General features: G+C 38.9%; 2 protein-coding genes across 2 annotated transcripts in view; one reads left to right on the top strand and one right to left on the bottom strand.

Annotated features, from left to right (window-relative positions):
- NSUN6 (NOP2/Sun RNA methyltransferase 6) overlaps nucleotides 1–3,113 on the bottom strand; it is a 76,774-nt gene extending 73,661 nt beyond the window's left edge. The window contains exons 1-2 of the mRNA XM_045085016.1: nucleotides 2,912–3,113; nucleotides 2,309–2,408 (exon numbers count right to left, since the gene is read on the bottom strand). The gene's annotated coding sequence lies outside the window, so the exon portion shown is untranslated. The remainder of the gene's footprint in view (nucleotides 1–2,308; nucleotides 2,409–2,911) is intronic.
- A 93-nt stretch (nucleotides 3,114–3,206) lies between these two features.
- ARL5B (ADP ribosylation factor like GTPase 5B) overlaps nucleotides 3,207–20,963 on the top strand; it is a 31,021-nt gene continuing 13,264 nt past the window's right edge. Inside the window, exons 1-3 of the mRNA XM_004757587.3 lie at nucleotides 3,207–3,578; nucleotides 19,035–19,095; nucleotides 20,668–20,815. Coding sequence (XP_004757644.1) covers nucleotides 3,530–3,578; nucleotides 19,035–19,095; nucleotides 20,668–20,815 — 258 coding nt within the window. The 5' untranslated portion in view covers nucleotides 3,207–3,529. The remainder of the gene's footprint in view (nucleotides 3,579–19,034; nucleotides 19,096–20,667; nucleotides 20,816–20,963) is intronic.

The raw sequence follows: 20,963 nt of genomic DNA, 5'->3' as shown, positions 1-20,963 counted from the left end.
GTTAACCTTATAAAAAAATCCAAAATATTTAATTTCATGAAGAAGGTAGGAGAGGATTAGGAAAAAAAAGGTCTAGGAAAGATGGAAACCTTCGATCTCAGCTCATCTGGAGACTAAAGTCAAAGTGGAGATAATCTTAAATGCATAGGAGAGTTGGTTTTAAAGAGTAAATTCAATTCCTAGTTGGCAGAACATGCTGTCCCTAGTTCCCTTGGTTCAAGCCATGCAGGCAATTTATCTTAGCTAACAGTAACAAATTGAATTCAATACCGGCTGTAGGCAATTCTTCTAAGTATTTTCAGAGGTTAATTGATAATTCCTTCTAAGAAATATAGTTTGTTGTTTTTAATTCCCTAGTTCAATGTTTCATTTTTCCTTGAAATTTTAATGTTTTGCTCTAAATACATTACACTTTTATCTTTTTTCTTAAAATTTGTTGAATTGGCATTCCATTTTAATTAAAGGAAGTTATTTCCAGTTAACACTTAAGAAAATGAGTCATAATCCTAACACTAGTATTATATTCCTTTTTTATGACTTTTTTTATTTCACAAATTCAAAATATATATTCAAGTAGTAACATTTCAGAGAACTGTGTTTCCTTCTTTGGATCTTTTGAAATTAGTTTTAAATAAATTAAAGGGATATTTTCAGGAAAAAAAAAAAGAAGTGTTTTAAGTGCTATATTTAAAAAGTATATTACTCAAAATTCTCTAACATGATTAAATTCTTTTTTTTTTAAAGATTTTATTTATTCTTCAGAGAGAGAGGGAGAGAGAGCGACCACAGGCAGACAGAATAGCAGGCAGAGGCTGAGGGAGAAGCAGGCTCCCTGCTGAGCAAGGAGCCCGATGTGGGACTCCATCCCAGGACACTGGGATCATGACCTGAGCCGAAGGCAGCTGCTTAACCAACTGAGCCACCCAGGCGTCCCAACATGATTAAATTCTTAACAAGTGTTCCTACTATATATAATACAAATGTTCAATATGAACTAAAGTGTATCTTTTCAAAAAATAATTATGGTATATTAGTGTGATTTCTGTTCAGATGATTCACAGCTATATTTTATTATTTTTTTAGTTGTGACTAGTTTTCTTTCCTTCCAGTCAGTAAAAATTTCAAATTCCTAAATGTACAAATAATATTTTCTAATGTGAAAAAATATTTTTAAAATATTACAACAGTCCTGTTGTCAGGTAAATTGTAGAAGAGACAATAAAAATTAGAACAGTTCTTCAACATAAAAGTTTCAAATATTTTGGGGCACCCGGCTGACTCAGTTGGCAGAGCATACAATTCTTGATCTCGGGATTGTTAGAGCCCCACATTGGGTGTAGAGATTTACTTTAAAAAAAAAAATGTTTCAGACACTTTTGAAAGAGTAGAATCAATAGAAATATTAAATGTCCTGCTCAAATATATTCATTCCACTTAATTAAAAGTGAAACGATGGGGCACTTCGGTGGCTCAGTCGTTAGACATCTGCCTTCGACTCAAGCCCATTGGGCTCTAAGCTCCTCAGGAAGCCTGCTTCTCCCTCTCCCCCTCCCCCTGCTTGTGTTTCCTCTCTTGCTGTGTCTCTTGCTGTCAAATAAGAAAATAAAATCTTTAAAAAACTAAAAGTGAAAAAATAATTCAGATTTACTTTCTAAAGTATCATTAGACCATCATAAAAACATTTAAGAAATATGTAAATTTTTGGCTTCAAAGCTCTGCGAAAAAAAACTGCTTTATTTCAGAAACTGTTTATTGGAAATCTGAAACCCAGAAAAAAATAGAATGTGGTTTATATATATGTCTAACAATTGAAGAAGCTAAGTTACAGAATGTAAAGGGTTTTTTTTATATATAAATAATGAAACTAGGACTAGAAATGTCCCTTCCAGCCTCTGGTTACCCAAGCACAAAATCATCTATATTTGAGCCAATTCATGGTTCTGAAAGATAAACTAATTTTATGTAGTCTCAGCACATACCTTTTCCTCCTTGTGGGAGGTTATAACTTGTCTTTAATAGTCAGAAAATTGGAGCACATTATCCCATATATGTCCTAAAGGTCTTTGAATCATCACCCTGGGAGGACTTCATAAGTCATACACTTCTCTTTGTAAAGGTAATAAAAAAGAGTCTAGCATATCAAAAGGCCGCTCTTGCCTGGGTTAAAATCTACCACTTGACCAAAGTCCATAGCTTTTCAATTAAGTTCTCTCCTGAACTGTGAATTAGGCTTCATCCCAGGCTGTGAAGCTTTTAAAATTTGTTGGTGCTTCAAACTTAACCTTATCAAAAAAACATGGAACCTAACCTGGAAAAGAATTGTGTAATAGCGTTGTCCCATGACAGATGGTGGCCACACCTGCGGTGAGCACGGCAGGATAGGGATGTTGACTCACTACGTTGTCCACCTGAAACCAATGTAACATTGTGTCAACTATCCTCAAATAAAATTAAAAGTTAAATTATAAAGCGGAATGGACACAGGTAGGGGATTAGCTGTTTGATTTAAAAGGTTAGCTGAGTAATAAATCAATTACAGCCGCAGCCAGTTCCTTCTAAGGAATATTAGATACATATTTTCTTAATTGCCTAGTTCGACCTTTTCCCCTGAAATTTCAGTTTCTTTGCTTTAGGTAGAGCATGTTTTCCCCTCTATTTTGTTGAACTCAAGAGATTACTGGGATCCCATTTCAGTTAAAGGAAGTTATTTTATTTCGTGTTATTTGGGCTCCATGAAAATTCGAACGCATGGCCAAACTTGGAGGCTTTCAGTTAATCACATAACTGAACTCCGTGGCTACCGGCATATCATGGCTCGTCCCCCATTAATTCTATTTCGAATCACCGCGGAACCCCAAGCCTGCCTGCCTGCCTGCCCAGGGGTGACAGTTGAAGGAGAAACACCCCTTACTTTCCTGCGGGAACAGGGCAGCGAACGGCGGCTATTCGGTGGGAGGAACTGCAGTTGCCCCTAGGTTTTGAGGGGACAGAGACGCAAGAACCGGAACGTAGCAAACGTTTGCAAACAGTGACCGGTACAAACGCTCACGGAGGGAAACTCCCCGACTCCCACGCCCCGAAACCGCCCACGCAGCGGAGCAGTCTGGAACCCGCCCACCGGAAGTGAAGCCGGAGGAAACGCCACGTCGAAAGCGTGGGTTAACGTAAGCGTGCCGACGTCAGGTCCCGTCCTTCCGGCGATGGGTGGTCGGGACTCGGGAGGGGAGGCGGAGCGGAGGCGGGGCTTGGGGGTGGTTGAAGCTCTGGTGGGTTGGTGGGTTCAGACCGAAGGGACTACGGGTCGGCGTTTGGCTCAGTGGGCTCGAAACAAAGGACTATCCGGTAGGGACTCGGCGCGGTGCCTTCTGACCGGTAGCTGAGCGGCCCATCGAGGTTTCTCGGCCAACCAGTACCCTCACCGCGCGGTCTCAGTAGGCATCTCCTCGGTTCCCTACAGCCAGCGCCGTGGTGGGGGGCCCCGCACAGCGGCACCTGCTGCTGAGGGACCCCGCGGCCCGCCCAGGTGCTCATGATGGGGCTGATCTTCGCTAAACTGTGGAGCCTCTTCTGTAACCAAGGTGAGAAGGATGGAGCTGCGCAACGGCCCGGCTCCGAGGAGGAGAGTCCGGTCGCCTTAGGGGACAGCCAGAGGCAGGGCTGTCGGTGGACGCAAATGTTCTGAGACGCAGAGAAGTGATTTTCTCGAGGGGACGGGTAGAAACTCGGTCATTTCGGCTGGGAGGAGGTGCAGGAGAGACTGGATGTGTGGGAGAAATGAGGAGTGAAAAGAGGAGGCATTCGGGAGCCCAGAGTCCGAACTGAGAATCTTTGGATTTTAGCGAAGCAGAGCGGAAAGCACCTAGTGATACCTGGAAGCATTGCGAGGGTCTTTTCGATCTCTAATTAAGTATCCTGTGGCTTTCCCCCAAGATAAGTCCGCCCAGAAACCTATCAACTTTTTTTTTATTATTATTATTATTTTTAGCTTTTTTTTCCCCTACACTGTTCTTGAAGCCATTGCGCCTTCACGTTCCGATTTCGCCTGCTTCCTCGGACTCGGGAATGAGTTGTTCTGTGAGATGCACGGGTTTCCGGAAATCTGCATCCTAACCCCTTTTATTCCTTTCCTAGGTATTATAATGAGAACTAAATGCTTTGGGTTCTGTATAGGAGATTGCGTGTCCGTAATGAGTCTAGAACAGGTTATGAGACATTTTAGAAGTTGGAAGTCCAAAGGGCCAAGAAGTTGTAAAACCTGTTCTGAGTCAGAGAATGAGATGTCATGTCTTCTGAAGAGAGAAAATACACAGACAAAAAAGGGTCTGGCAATAAAGTTTTAGAACTTCTTTGAACAGAATGCTTTCTTAGGAATTGGATCTACTTTTTAAATATAGTTTCGTTTTTCGTTTAACACACTACATAATAAAAACAAGTGTTTTGTAATGACGGCAATTGTAACTGCCAATGTGTTTTTTGTTTTTGCTTTTGTTTTTTGCGGGATTTGAGAAGTGAAGAAAATGAAAGGCTTTAGTTCATTTGTTCCATAGGTCAGAGCACAAAAACCGTCTTTTCCAAACTTATAAACGCAAGTATATTATATACATATACAAATATGCATGTATATGCAATTATATGTATATATACAGTTACCACATGTATCACGCTTAACGTGATTTCAGAGTTTAACTTCTTAAATATATCTATATATTTAATACATGCTTCTTCAGTTTATATTTTCTAGTCCTCATTACATGAATTCACTAGAATATGTAAAGGAATATTTTAACATGTTAAAACGTATGAAGATCAACACAGTTATTATCTGCTTATCTTTTCCCATAGTTTAAGAAACAAAACATTACCAAAGTCTGTTTCTCCTTGTGTTACCCATCCAATTCCTCTTTCTCTCGTTTTATTACTGTTGTTTTATTTTCTTGTACTTCTTTTTTTTTCTATTTATTATTATTATTAATAATACTGAGCCTTCCTTAAATCAGACTAGAAGGGAACAGTGGATGTGGGAAATGAAGAAAACATTCATGGGCTGCTTAAAGCCCCATAATTGTTCAGGCCTTTTAAATCCCCATTACTATTTAGAATTTTTCTTTTCCTTTAACTTTCCTGTTGAAAATTTAGACCTAGTGGTTATGCTCTCCTTTTATCCTCATTCATTCATGCAGCTAACATTTAATCAAAGTCCATCACCAATCTTCAGTTAGGCTTGGAGATACAAAGATGAAAAACAAACAGAAAAGATAACAGTTACTCAAAAAGTACTCAAAGATCAGCAAATGAGACCTGTGGGGAGATAAGCAGTGTGGTAACTTTTTTAACAGGTATGTACAAAAGTGTGTTGATGATTACCAAGAAGCAAGTGATTCGTTTTTCTCACGTGGTTCTTGGAAGACTTTATGGAAAAAGGTATACTTACACTTGTACTCTGCTGTAAGTGGGAGTTTTCTGGGCATGCTAAGCAGACTGAGTAGAAGGGGCATATTATTCTAGGTTGAAGGACTCCTAATATGCAAATGGGAGAGGAATCAAATACTTGGGTACATTGGAGGAAGCTGAGGATAGTTTAGCTTGGCTGAATCTTAGTTGGCCTGTGGGGGAGTTAGAGGTGTTGAGGTTGGAGAGGTAGCTAGCGCCTGGAACCAGATCACAGAGGGCCTTGTGTGTCAGCCGACTAAGACATTAAACTGTACAGGGCCGTTGAAGAGATTGCTCATTGTATGTTATTTTTTAAGCTGGGGAATAATGCCATCAGACTGTTACTTCAGTCCTGTATTTTTTCCTTTCTATATCAACAAAATTAACTAACATTCTCAGCATTTTCCATTTTCACACTATAATGAAACTAATCCAGAGATACTGATATCACTCAGTCTTGTTTGCATATTAGAATAATAAGCCCATGGCCCTATCTCAGACCAATTAGAAATGAATGGGGCAGGGTGGCCTGGGCGTCACTGCCTAGATGATTCAGATTTGGAGTCAGAGTTGAGAACTCCATATTGCTTTACTCTTTCTCCTTATCTGTTTTTCACTATTTGCCTCCCATCTTTTTTTTCCTGTAGCATTTTACAGCACAAAGCATCTTCTTATAAATTTGATACCGGGGCGCCTTGGTGGCTCAGTGGGTTAAGTCGCTGCCTTCGGCTCAGGTCATGATCTCAGAGTCCTGGGATTGAGTCCCGCATCAGGCTCTCTGCTCAGCGGGGAGCCTGCTTCCCTCTCTCTCTCTCTGCCTGCCTCTCCATCTACTTGTGATTTCTCTCTGTCAAATAAATAAATAAAATCTTTAAAAAAAAAATAAATTTGATACCTTTCTGAGAATAAGTATGCTAAAGTGTGGTTGTCTAAGTAAAACTATGACAAAGTATACAACCTGAGCAATTTTGTATTACTTCATTATAAGCTAGAAGACATTGCTTGGATGCAGTTATCAATGAAGGAAGTAATTTCCAATCTGATTATCTTTTTTTTTTTTTAAGATTTTATTTATTTATTTGACACACAGAGAAATCACAAGTAGGCAGAGAGGCAGGTAGAGAGAGAAGGGGAAGCAGACTCTCTGCTCAGCAGAGAGCCCGACACGGGACTTGATCCCAAAACCCTGAGATCATGACCTGAGCCGAAGGCAGAGGCTCAACCTCCTGAGCCAGCCAGACGCCCCCAATCTGATTATCTTTACAAATTTATGAACATATCTGTTACAGGACATACTTCCATATTTTTTAATTGTATGCATATGTAGACATTTTAAACATTATCATTTGTCTTTTATTGGGATATAATTGACATACAACTATTTGTTTCAGGTGTACTAATCATTTGTCTTAGGGTTAGAAGAGAAATTAGTACTTTTATGCCCTTATCATCCCAAAATACAGTGTTTTGCTTAAACAGTCTTTTCGTTATTGTGACTGTAAAATTTAGTTACTCCTGTGCCACAGTGTGCTAGAATTATGTTCCCCTTTTTCCTACAACTTTTTCCCCCTAGAGTAAATAATTACAACATCTAATTGCCTTAGTTTTGTTTGTGTGTTTGATTAAGTCATTTCATTCTGTCCCAATACTCTGTACAAAGTTTCCCCACATCACACTTAATCAGATGTCTTATTCCTTCTCCTGACCCCCTCAGTATTTGCTTCTGTTCTGAACTGAGCTTGCTTCCCTCTGCCTGCTCCACAGCTGTGCCAGACTTGTCTGTGCAGTCATGCCAGGAATTTCCTTTGCTTTTCTGTTTTATTAGAACATACGTCTTTCTTGCTTCACTACTTTTTGTTTGGGTTTTGGGTCTTTTTTTTTTTTTTAAGATTTTATATATTTATTTGACAGATCACAAGGAGGCAGAGAGGCAGGCAGAGAGGAAGGGAAGCAGGCTCCCCGCTGAGCAGAGAGCTAGGTGTGAGGGCTCAATCCCAGGACCCTGAGATCGTGACCTGAACTGAAGGCAGAGGCTTTAACCCACTGAGTTACCCAGGTGCCCTGTTTTTTTGAAGCACATTCTACCAAAATTTCCTGCAAAGATGTCCAAAGCGGTAATTTTTTTTTTTTCAATTCCAAATGCCTGAAAATGTGTTGGTCTCACTTTGGTTTTGATTTATAATTGGGCTGAATATAAAATTCTGAGTTGGAAAACATTTCTTTCAGCAGGCGTCTAAAGGTATTGTCATGGTCCTCTAGCTTCCAGTGTTGTTAAGACCAGTATCATTCTTATTTTGAGTTTTTCTCTTTTTAGTAGGTTTTAGAATTTTTCATTTATTCCTGGGGTTTTTAAATATGCAAGGTGTGTGCCTTGTAATGTGTCTTTTTTTGGTTCATTGTGCTAGGCCTTCTGGAGCTTTTCAACAGAAAGTTGGATGTTTTTTGGTTCTAAGAATTTTTTTAATTAAATTTCGCTTAAGGTGTTTTCCTCTACTTTATCTGAAATCTTATCCGTTGTATTGTGTTGCTTGATTATCTAGCATTTTTCCATTTTTCTGTCTTTTTCTCAGTACTTTCTGGGGTATTTCCTTTGTCTTTTAATCTTCTTATTGAATATTTTGATTCCACTATCATATTTATGCCACAGTTTGTTTATTAATTTGCATCATGATGAATTGTAATATGTGAATACTCTCAAGTATGTGAATACTCTTTGTAAACATGTTTTCATTTCTCTTAGATGAGTATCTAGAAGTGCAATTTTTAGATCGTAGACTGAATATATGATTAGTTTAATAAGAAACTATTAGATTGTTTTCCAAATTGTTACACCATTCTCATACTCTCACCAGCAGTGTTGGAGACACCACTTTTTTTTTTTTTTAGATTTTTTTTTTTTTCAACCTTTACCTTATAGAGAGCGTATAGATGCACACACACAATTGGAGAGGGGTGTGGAGTATGGACAGAGGGAGAGAAGCAGACCCCCCTCTGAGTGTGGAACCCAGCACTGAGCTCAGTCCCATGACCAATAAGATCATGACCTGAGCCAAACCAAGAGCCAGCGGCTTAACCGACTTAACCCAGGCACGCCTTAGACTTATGCTTTAACATCCTTACCTACAGATGTCGCCAGTCTTTTTAATTTTAGTTTATTCAGTTAGATGAGTAGCAGTATCTCATTTTGGTTTTAATTTGCATTTTTCTGATGATTTTTGGATGATAAGCACTTTTTCACATGCTGGCTGGCCATTTGTTTTCTTTTGCAGAATGTTCAAATTCTTTTCCTGTTAAATTATTCTTTTATCTATAAAATTATACATATAATTATTTATATCTTTTGGACTTGAGTCTTTTGTCAGATACGTGTTTTGTGAATATTTTCCTCCAGTCTGTGCTTCCTTATTCATTTTTTTTTTAAAGATTTTATTTATTTGACAGAGATCACAAGCAGGCAGAGAAGCAGGCAGAGAGAGAGGAGGAAACAGGCTCCCTGCTGAGCACAGAGCCCGATTCGGGGCTCGATCTCAAGACCCTGGGATCATGACCTGAGCTGAAGGCAGAGGCTTTAACCCACTGAGCCACCCAGGTGCCCCCTTATTCATTTTCTGAATGCGGTTTTTGCTGAGTGGAAATTTTAAATTTTGGTGAAGTTCTGGTTTTTCAACTTTTTTTAACAGTTACTGCTTTTTGTGTCCTATTCCTTTCACCTACAAACTTTGGCTTTTATGCTTAGGTCTGTGAGCCATCTCAGATTATTTTGCAGTTATGATGTGAGTCATGGGTTGGGATTCATTATTTATTTGTTTATTTTTACATGGACATCTACTTGTTCTAATAATTTACTGAAGACTTTCCTTTCCTAAGGGATTGCCCTAGAGCCTTTGTTGAAATACTGAGTCTCATCTCTGGACCTTTCTCTTGCATTGTTCTGTATGTCCATCCCAATACCATACTACACTATCTTAATTATTGTACTACTTCCTGATAAATTTTGAAGTCTAATAGTGTCTGTTAGACTATTGGACTAACAGTCAAACATGTCTGGTAATCATTTCAAAGATTTTTGTTTTGTCTGTTTTCTGCTTTTTATTTTACTAATGCCCTGCTGTTTATGTCTTTCCATCTAGTTACTTTGGGCTTACTTGACATCCCCCTCTCCCATCTTCTCAAGGCTGGGCTGTTCTCAAGGGTGGGGTGCGTGTCATTGTTTTTGTCTCTTATTCCTTTCACATGGAACATTTTAAATCTGAAAGTGTCCCTCCTAAGAATTGTGTTAGCTTCATTCTACAAATTTTAATTTGTTGTATGTCATTCATTCAGTTTGAAATATTTTAATTTTTTTGTGATTTTTTTTTTTTTGACCTATGGGTTACTTTTAAGTGTTTAGTTTTCTATTTTTCTAGATAGCTTACTATTCATTCCTAATTTAATTCTATTGTGGTCAGAAATATACTTTAAGATTTTCATCTTTTGGTCAGATTTTTTTTAAGGTTCTTTATTTATTTGACACAGAGAGACACAGCGATAGAGGGAACACAAACAGGGGGAGTGGGAGAGGGAAAAGCAGGCTTCCCGCTGAGCAGGGAGCCTGATGCAGGGCTCAATCCCAGGACCCTGGGATCATGACCTGAGCCGAAGGCAGACTGAGCCACCCAGGCGTGCTGGTCAGATTAATTGAGGCTTTTTTATAGTCTATCCAAATGGTCCGTTTGGTGCATGTTCCTTTTGTGCTTGACAAAAATGTGTTATCTGCAATTATGTGTAGTACCCTAACCTCTGTAGGTTAAGGTTATGCCACTCTGTTAGTGGTGTTCAGATAATCTGTATCTTAATGTATATCCCTGCTAGAGAGCATACAGTGTGATCTTGTGTGTGTTTGTTTGTTTGTTTGTTTGATTTTATTTATTTATTTGACAGAGAGAGATCACAAGTAGGCAGAGAGGCAGACAGGGAGAGAGGGGGGAAGCAGACTCCCTGCTGAGCAGAGAGCCCAATGCGGGGCTCGATCCCAGGACCCTGAGATCATGACCTAGCCCGAGGCAGAGGCTTATCCCACTGAGCCACCCAGGCACCCCTGATCTTGTGTTTCTTAATCTAGTATGAAATTCTCCTTTAACTGTAATGTTTAGTCAAATGTATTGATGCAGTTCAATTTATGATACAGTCAGATATCAAGGTATGCTATTTTATTATTTCCTTTTTGCCCCATCTGCATTTGTTTTGTTTAATTGTTTTCTGTTCCTCCTTTCCCACTTTGCTTTGGGTTGTTTTTTGTTTGTTTGTTTGTTTTCTTAAAATTCCATTTTATTTACTGGCTACTTTAATGATCCTTTTTCCATTATTTTTATGGTCCTTAGAGATTGCAACATACGCTGTTACCTTTCCTCGGTCTACTTAAGAGTAATGTAACATTTGGAAATTGGAAGAACCTTGAAACTGTGTAGTATACCCTCCCCTCCCTTAGTCTGTTACAACCATGCAGGTTATATGCCATAAGAATTGTATCTACAGGGACACCTGGGTGACTCCCGTGGTTAAGTGTCTGCCTTCAGCTTAGGTCCTGGGGTTGAGCCCCGAATTGGCCTCCTTGCCCATCGGGGAGCCTGCTTCTCCTCTGCCTGCAGCTCCCCCTGCTTGTGTGTGCACACGTTCTCTCTCTCTTTCTCTCTCTGACAAATAAGTATTTAAAAAATTGTATCTATATTAGTTATAAACTGTACAATATAGTTATATTTTTGCTACAAAGATTCACATGTTCCTGAATAAATATAAAGGGTAGAATTTTCTCTTATATTTACTTACATTACTATTTTTGATGTTTTGAGTTTCCATCTAGTATAATTTCCCATGAAGCCAAAGAATTTCAGCATTTTTGTAATGTAGCCCTGTTGGTGATGAATTTTCTTAGTTTTCTTTTATCTGAAAGTGTCTTTATTTTGCCTTCATTCTTGAAGTATATTTTTCCTGAATATAGAATCTTTCCCTCTTTAGTGCTTTAAAGTTGTCATTCCATTGACTTCAGACGTCCCATTTTTTTTCCTTGTGAAAAGTCAACCAACGTTCGTATTTTACTTCCCCTTATATAGCCTGACATTTTTCTCTTACTGCCTTCAAGATTTTCCCTTTATCTTTAGTTTTCAGTTGACTGACCGTGATCTAACCTAGCTTTGCTTGTTTTTTTTTTTTTTAATTTATCCTGTTCGGAGTTTGATGAGTTTCTTATATTTGCAAGTTTTGTATATTTTTGCAGTCACCCAGTTCACTTGTATTTCTCAAATACAATTTTTCCTCGAATTGTCCAGTATAGCCCCTTCTATAGAGTCAATTTAGTGAGGACTGCCATTAAAAGAAGGAATGAGCCACCTGGGTGGCTCAGTGAGTTAAAGCCTCTGCCTTCGGCTCATGTCATGATCCCAAGGTCCTGGGATCCAACCCGGGTTCTCTGCTCAGCAGGGAGACTGCTTCCCTTCCCCTCTCTCTGCCTGCCTCTCTGTCTACTTGTGATCCCTTCTTTCAAATAAATAAATAAACTCCTTAAAAAAAAAAAAAAAAAAGAAGGAATGAACATTCTAAATTAGAAACTATTACAGTGTATCTCAGTTAGTAAAGGTATCATTGTGTGAAACTTCGGTTTCAGTTGTGTGTGTCCTGGGTCATAATGCAAAATGTATTTATATTGTGTATATATATATAACCTTGGTTATGGTACAAGTTTGAAAACCATGCATTGCCTCTGCCCCTTAACATTTGTTTCCCATTGTAACCTTCCCCTGGGCAACGTTTGAATTCTCTAGAGAACTGTGTTGAGTTAAATCAGTTTCAGTATTTCCTGTTGAAGCCTTTTATCATTCTTTTGTTCAATGAGTGTGGTGGGTGCGGGGGTGGTCTTTGGTCTTCACTTCACTCTGGACTGGGAACTTAGAGTAGTCTACCTACTTAGACTCTTTAATCTTCTTCTTTTTTTAAATCTGTATTTTTTCCCTTATCTACCAGAAAAGTGTTTTTGTTCTACCCAATAAGCTGTTCTTATTTGTTATTATTAGATACTAAGACTTCATTTTGTCATAAAGATGGGGAGGCATCACCCTGGGAGACCATTAGCCAAACTTCCAGCATGTTATTTAACTTAAGACTCCATTTCCTCCTCAGCAAAATGAAGAATACCACCCCTTTCTCATGGCCTGATTGTGAGCACTAACTTTCACAGTGCACTTAAATTACTCAGATTGAAATTCTGTAATGTTCTTTTTTACCCTTGGCATTTCTCTCCTTCCCTGAGAGCTGGATTCTAAATCTAAATCTCAGTTTTCCTTGAGAATATTACCACCTGATACTTCCATATCTGTTGCTTTGTACTAATAGTGCTGTACTGTAAGTGCTTATTTCCATAGCCACCTGTAAGATTTTTGAGGGTAGAGAGAGCTTGCCTTGTTTGTCTTAATCACAAATGTTAAAGGCAGGCATAAAATGAACTCAATAAATACTGAATTGTTGAATCCTCAGGTTTACATAGCTGCTCTTAGCAAAATTTAGGTTATCTAGGAATAGGGGACCTGGGGTGGGAGTGGGAGGAGACTGAAGAATTTTGAAGGGGAGTTAATACATTAAAGCAAAAAAAGCAGGAAAATAAATGCAGGTTCTTAGCAGTGTTTAGTAGAACAAATTACTTAACTTAATAGGATCTTAATTTCCTAATCTTTTACATAAGCAAGAAAACAACCAGGTCAGTAGTTAGGACCTGAATTTTCTAATCTATAACATAACATGACAGATTTTGACAGATTGTGACATCATATCTTCCAGCTTTTTAATACCTACCCCTTGGAAGAATTCAAACTCATTTTCTATATACACAAAATCCCAAATTTGACAAAGGGCATTTTTGTTAAGTTATGAAGTTGTTTACATACTCTTGTGTTCATATAAGGCTCTCCTCTTATATCTAGAAGGTAACAATCCCTATTTGATGCTGTCTTTGGGCTTTCTTATATTTTAAAATTAAAAGTTGATCATTTTATCACATCTTAACAATATCCAGTTTTAACATGATAACACAGTTTTCCACTTTATTGGCACTATATGTAGTGCTTTTCTAATATTTTTCTTCTCTTGTGTTTATCAATTTGAATTATTTGGTATTCTGTATAAAAACTACATTTTTTTAAAATTTGGGAATGGGAAAAGGGTTTTCTTTGATTTTTCTTCCACTTTTTTAAAGTTCCTTTTACTATCTTTTTTCTTTTATTTATTTATTTATTACAGATTTTATTTATTTATTTGACAGGCAGCGATCACAATTAGGCAGAGAGGCAGGCAGAGTGAGAGAGAGAGAGAGGAAGAGGAAGCAGGCTTCCCGCTTAGCAGAGAGCCGGATGCGGGCTCAATCCCAGGACCCTGGGACCACGACCTGAGCTGAAGGCAGAGGCTTTAACCCACTGAGCCACCCAGGCGCCCCATCTTTTTAGCCATCTTTTACCTGTGCTTGTTCTCATGCAAGTGCTCTTACTAATTTTCTTTTGAAGCCTCATTCTGTATAGGCTTTATGTCTTTATGCCCTTCTTACAAAATAGTATGATCCAACTTTTTTTTTTTTTTTTAATTTTAAAGATTTTATTTATTTGTCAGAGTGAGAGAGAGCACAAGTAGGGGGAGCAGCAGGCCAAGGGGGAGGGAGAAGCAGGCTCCCCGCCAAACAGGGAGCCTAATGTGGAGCTTTATCCTAGGACCCTGAGATCATGACCTGAGGTGAAGGCAGACGCTTAACCGACTGAGCCACCCAGGCGCCCTAGAACCAACTTTTAAGGACATCGAAGAGAGCAAACACCATAGCCAAGAGTGCAGAGAAACTTTTGTGTAAACAGTTGGTCAAAATTAAACAAAAGCTCTGCAGTTGGGCCTTCATTTAGTATAAATAAACATGCTTTGTGTTGACTCTGGAGATGCAGCGATTAGTAACATTGGAAGTGCTCATCTCCCAGACCTGTGTTGTGTGAAGAGGTGGGGCTTGGTTCCTGGAAGAGATTTCTGGTGAAGTGTGATGGCAAGGTGACTGTCTCGTGGTGTGCAGGCACATTTTACAAACATTCAGATTCAGAGTGCCTGTCTGGCTCAGTTGGTGGAGTGTTTGACTCTTACTTGATCTCAGGGTTATGAGTTCAAGCCCCAGGTTGGGTGTAGAGATTACTGAAAAATAAAATACTTAAACGAACAAACAAACCCATTTGGATTCAGTGTAACTCTGCTACTTATGGTAGTGTCTTAACCCAAACTTTACTTGGCTATCCGCGAAAGTTTTGAGTTGTGTACACTCTATCCCCAACATAAACATTTCTGGCCCCAAACATGGGCAGCTTCTACTCTGTCCCCAAACTGATTTTAATAATGCTACTGAAAAAGACAATAAAGAAGGTAAACTTCAATAAGTACATCTGCAAAATTCATTCCAACCAAAGAATTTTGTATCCCTGTTCATAGTTTTCCCTATTTAAGGTTCCATAAGAAAGGACTGTGTCTCAGCCTATCAACTAAACATTTCATTTTCATGGAGAGTAATTGGAGGAGTTAGAAGAATCTACAGCTTATGTGTGCGTGTTGAGGACCAGTTGAAGTTGTAAAAGTATACAGTTGTATAGTTTTCCCCTCACACCTTGAGACATTTCAGTGGGTCTGTAAGTAAAAGTGATGTTAAATGGCTAGTACTCATCTGACTGGTAGCAATTCAAAAATCTGACCGTAAGCATCATTCTTTCTTACCTTAACCAAGACTGAATTGAACTATGATCATATATTTTTAATGTTTTTTTTTAACCTATTAGGTAAACAAATAATAAAAATTATTGCTTGGAGATATAAATAGTACAAATTTATAAGCGTCTCCTTATATCTGCTTTCGTTAACTATGACAGGTGAAGGAAACTTTTATCCTGACTGTAGGAAATCACTAATATAGTTCAGTTGATATTTTTCCTTTTCAGTACATAATATTTGTATGTGACCTGTTGATTCTGCCCAATCAAAAAGACAGCGATACAGAACAAGCACCTTAAGTCATGTTTTTAACATCAACCAATATCTTACACCACCACATGATTTGTACTTTATTAATCTAGACACCACTGGTGGTCATTTCAAGCAACACATTAATTTCTTTTTCTGCTTACAACAAGCATGTGTCATTGTCCCTTGTTTTTCTCATTGTCCCTTGAATAGGTAAAAAACTCTATTAACTAGCATTTGGAAACTAAAGTTTTTCGGTCATTGGCGTACTCCAGTTGCAGCTAAGGACAATGGAGGCATTTGAAGGAAGACGGAGGAATTACAGTTATGCCACAGAATACAAACAGCTCTTATTTTGTGCTTGGCTTTTTAGTAAATGCCCTTTGAACTTGATTTCCCTCTTACAGTGCAGATAATGTTTAAGAGATTTTTTTTTCTCTTTTTAATTCAAGGAAAAGATTTAAAATAAATCCTGTTGCTTGATGCTTTTCAAAAGCATTTAGCTTTTTCCTGTTGGTGTTTTGTTATAGAGACTCAGGTTGATGATAATATCAGAAGATGGACCTCGGTTTAACTGAAGGATTGATGTTAATACCTTCATTGCAAGAGTTGAAATTGTGTGTTTTGTTTTCAAGATTTTATTTATTTGAGAGAGAGAGAAAGAGAGAGAAAGCTTGAGAGGGGAGAGATCAGAGGGAGAAGCAGACTCCCCGTCGAGAGGGAGCCTGATATGGGGCTTGATCCTGAGACTCCAGGATCATGACCTGAGCGGAAAGCAGTTGCTTAACCAACTGAGCCACTCAGATGCCCGTGTGTTTTGTCTTAATTCCTAGAATTCCCTGTCACTGAGGGGAGAAAAAGAATCTGAAAAAGACCTTAAGTTAATCATGCAGTTGAAACTGTAACAAAACTCATACTCTATCCCCCTTCAAAGCTTGTCACCTTTGACTTAGTTCACATTGGGCACCAGTCTTTCAAAATGATGAACTGTGTATGAGTTTTGCCATCATATGCCTTAAATATTGTGATCATCATCATAATAGAAAATGTGAAGCAGGGAGCAGGACTCTCTAAAAATGGCCCTAGGTGTTGGTTCACTTCAGTTGCCTCAGCAGTGGACCAGCCACCTGATAATGCTTCTCCCGGCAGAGGTGTCTGCTCCTCAGTGTAGCCTCCTTCCACACTAGTGGCTTCCTTCCTACTCCTGCAGGGACCCCATGGGTTCCAGATGCCAGGCAGGTGGTTTCCAGCTGTCACAAAAATTCAGAATGCTTGTTCTTCCATGAACAAGAGGGTTCTCATTCTTGTACCAGAAGGGAGAAAGATAGGGCGACACTTAAAGCTTGGCTGTGTTAGAAAATAGGGGTTATGAAACAAAAGAGTCAAAAAAGGAGAATGATCGTGAGTTACAATAAGCAAACAAGTTTTGTTCTGTTTTGTTTTTTTGTAGAGCAGTTTCTGCCATAGTGGGAAAAAGCCCTTCCAGAGGACCGTGGCATTAGTCCTGCAGTATTATAGGCAGTACTGAGAGTGTTCAGGTCATCGGAAGGCACAAACATGGTTTGTCACCTAAGAACTTGTCCATGAATTATTGCCCCTCTTTTTGATTGATACAGTCAAAGTAACACTTTAGAGTAGGAATACCAGATGATACTTGATAAAACGTATAATCAAAACTTTGACATTCATCACGGGTTAAGAAGAGCAGGGCTGTGATAGGAAATTTGTCAGATCATTGGCTAAAAATAAATTGATTGTGTTGTGGTTCGAGGTTCACTAGTAGTTTTTTAAGCATTCTGCCCTGGGGACGAGAGGTATCTTCTGTAAAGGTTAACAACTAGAAAAGATGATTCTAGAGTGTTTTCTCACAACTGTGTTCAAAGGAGGTTTCAGAATATGTACCATTTAACAGAATAATTAGGTGGGCTTTAAAATCTGTGAAACAAGTGACTGCTCTGTGCATGACACCAGAAGAAGATGGAAGTTTTTGTTGCATGAAGAGCAGAGATGGTACCTGCTCAAAAGAATTGTAACATCCAGGGCCACCTGGGTGGCTCAGTTGGTTAAACACCTGCCTTTGACTCAGGTCATGATCCCAGGGGGGGGAATGTGCTTCTCCCTCTGCTTCTTCCCCTCCCTACCATTGTGCTCTCGCTTGCACATACTCTCCTCTCTCTCTCTCTCTCAAAATAAATAGTAAAATCTTAAAAACAAACAAACAAAAAAAAGTTTGGGGCGCCTGGGTGGCTCAGTGGGTTAAGCCTCTGCCTTCAGCTCTGGTCATGATCCCAGAGTCTTGGGATCAAGCCCCGCATCGGGCTCTCTGCTCAGCGGGGAGCCTGCTTCCTCCTCTCTCTCTGTGATCTCTGTCTGTCAAATAAATAAATTTTTTTTTAATCTTAAAAAAAAAAAACAAGTTGTGGGACGCCTAGGTGGCTCAGTCGGTTAAGTGTCTGCCTTTGGCTCAGGCTATGATCTCAGGGTTCTGGGATTGAGCCCCAGGGGGCAGGCTCCCTGTGGAGAGCCTGCTTCTCCTCTTCCTCTGCCTACTGCTCCTCCTGCTTGTGCTCTCTCTGTCAAATAAATAAAATCTTCAAAAAAAATTTTGTAAAATCCAGATTAAACAATCACTGTGGACTAAGTAAATGCTTATTTATCTGTTGATTAACAGAAGGAATAAGAAACTGAGAGTATATTGTGTGCCATGTTAGTGACAGGGAAACCTTTTCAATTTTATGTTTTAAATTGGATTTCTTCATGAAAGGAAGAAAGAAATCTTGGTTATATATAGGTGGGAGAATTTCCAGGTGTAAAAACAACTTGATAAAAAGCTAATTTGAGGGGTGCCTGGGTGGCTCAGTGGGTTAAGCCGCTTCCTTCGGCTCGGGTCATGATTCCAGGGTCCTGGGATCGAGCCCCACATCGGGCTCTCTGCTCCGTGGACAGTCTGCTTCCTCCTCTCTCTCTCGCCTGCCTCTCTGCCTACTTGCGATCTGTCAAATAAATAAATAAAATCTTTAAAAAAAAAAAAGCTAATTTGATTAGCAGGGTTGACAAGCAGATGCGTAAAACAATTTTTTAAAGATTTTATTTAGTTGAGGGGGAGGAGGGCACAGAGGAGCAGAGGGAAAGGAACAAGCAGATTCCCCAGTGAGTGCAGAGCCCAATGCAGAGCGGGATCTCAGGACCCTGAGATGGGGACTTGAGTCAAAATCAAGAGTCTGGTGATTAACCCACTAAGCCACCCAGCTGCCCCAAAACAATTTTTTTTTTGAACTTATAATTTAAGTCATAATGCCTTGTCAGGACCAGAATTTGTGTTTTTCCTCCCTAACAGTATTGTGAGCAGGTTCTCTTGTACTTCCCTCCTACCCATAGCTCAGTCTCTTACAAGACAACCAGGTGGAGGACATCATCCCAGACTGCCTCACTTAACGCAGGTGACCTTGACACCATGAAGTTCTCTTCACTCTGTATTTTAAGAATCCAGTACTAAGTATCTAGTGAATGATTCTCATTAGAAAGCTAACTAATAATCATTTTGAAAGCATGTAATTGTAGTATGCAGTAGTGTTAAATGTTTACGGTTTGTTTTCTTTTTGTAGAACACAAAGTAATTATAGTGGGACTGGATAATGCAGGGAAAACCACCATTCTTTACCAATTGTAAGTATAGTTATTTACTTAAACAGTTTTCATTATTTTAGTTATTAGAACTAGTTTTATGTAATTAATAAGGTGTCATTGTAATAAAACAGAAGAGCTCCAGCATAAGGTTTTGTATTTTACCAAACATAAAGTATGTTTAAAAAGTGAATAAAAACTGCTGTGTGTTTTCTAGAGCCTTCACAAACACTTGTCTTATTCTGGCCTTGAAAGAAAGAATGTTAAACTAAAATGAATAAAGTACATATAATAGTGCTGGAGTGAAGTGGTTAAAGTGTTTCATTTAATTCTTCCTGCACTGTGGTTCATGTGAATAGAAGGAAGCTTATTGCTCCTCTCCTGATTGATAGCTCTGAATTGTTGCATGTAGCCAGACTTGTCAAATCCAAAGAAATGAAGATCACCCCGGAAAGTACTGCTTTTCTAGCTTGCAGCAAGGAAAGGCTTGAGACTTCCAGAGAAATACATTAATACTTGCGCGGAGTTATAACATCCCATCAGTCTGCTTGTCAGAGTAGCTCCCGTTACCGTGCCAGTGTTCATGGAACAACCTGCATTAAGCAGTGGAAATGGATCTGTGTCCCAAGCATTTTAACAAGTAGTTATTAGAAAACAGTGCACCGTTGTCGGGTTCTTCTCTCTTTCCACCTCACGCTAAGTGTGTCAGCTGACAACTCTCCAGAAATACTTCACTTACGCAATGCCTGATGTAGTTTTAGCAACTTTGCTAAAAAGCTCCTAACTTGTGGCTTGTTGTTTTAGAGACGAATTAAGTACTTCTTTTCCTTTAAAATACTCAGTGGCCATTATGTATTTTAATATGATTTCGCCTTTAACATCAGATACAAACATCTCAGAAACCTGTCAGTTGTTGAAATAATTTTCCACATAACTTCAAAAATACACATAAAACCCAAGAGACAGTGCAATTATAGGCTTCTTCCAGCACAGTACTGACTTAAAGGGAAGTATGTATTTGTTGAACGAACTAATTCTCTTAGCCAAGAATTATAATAATATATGTGGGTATGAGCATTGGTGTTCTAAACATATTTATAGTTACTCTAATTAAAATTTTCATTTGTTTATCGCCTTATCTTTTTAAAGCTGTAGTTTAGGTGGACAGGCCTGAGTCTCAATTTTCTCACCCAAACAATCTTCACAATTATACATAGCATAGCCTACTGGTCAGTGGTTGCTACTTTGCAAATATTGATGTCACAGTCACCAGGAAACTTGCTCCTTCAGAAAGAGGCACTGGGCACTGCTCTGATAACAGGGCATGGTGGTATTGGAATTTTGGCCACAGAAATACAAATTCACACCATGGTGTTCCTTTCTCCCCCAAACAAGGCTTTAATTTATTCCAGTAAAAGAAAAAAAAAAAGGTCGTCTTCAGGAGTTGTTCTTTGTCTAGATACTTGTTTGCACAAATACGCTCTAAGGTTTTGATATTAATGATTACCATCATCGGTGCAATTCAGAAAGGGTGATTGATTCTCAAAATAGAGATAAAACTTCCTTCAGATTCTCAAGATTTACCAAAGATTTTTTTATGCTGTCTTTCAACAGCTTAATGAATGAAGTGGTTCATACATCCCCAACCATAGGAAGCAACGTCGAAGAAATAGTTGTGAAGAACACTCATTTTCTCATGTGGGATATTGGTGGTCAGGAGTCCCTGCGTTCATCCTGGAACACGTATTACTCAAACACAGAGGTATCTAAGTTGCCTTCTGAATATGAATACAAAGATCCAAAGAGTCAGCACAGAAAAGAGATAGGCTGTCCATGATGGCGAATTGACAGTTGCTTCTCAATAAGATCGTGTTCTGTAAGGAATGTGAGGTTTTCAATTAGAAGAGAAA

This window comes from Mustela putorius, unplaced genomic scaffold, assembly GCF_011764305.1.
Source record: "Mustela putorius furo isolate JIRA1106 unplaced genomic scaffold, ASM1176430v1.1 tig00000827_pilon_pilon_pilon, whole genome shotgun sequence".
Classification (NCBI taxonomy): Eukaryota; Metazoa; Chordata; class Mammalia; order Carnivora; family Mustelidae; genus Mustela; species Mustela putorius.
Note: the sequence above shows the minus strand (reverse complement) of the source record. Positions and strands in the feature narration are given on the sequence as shown.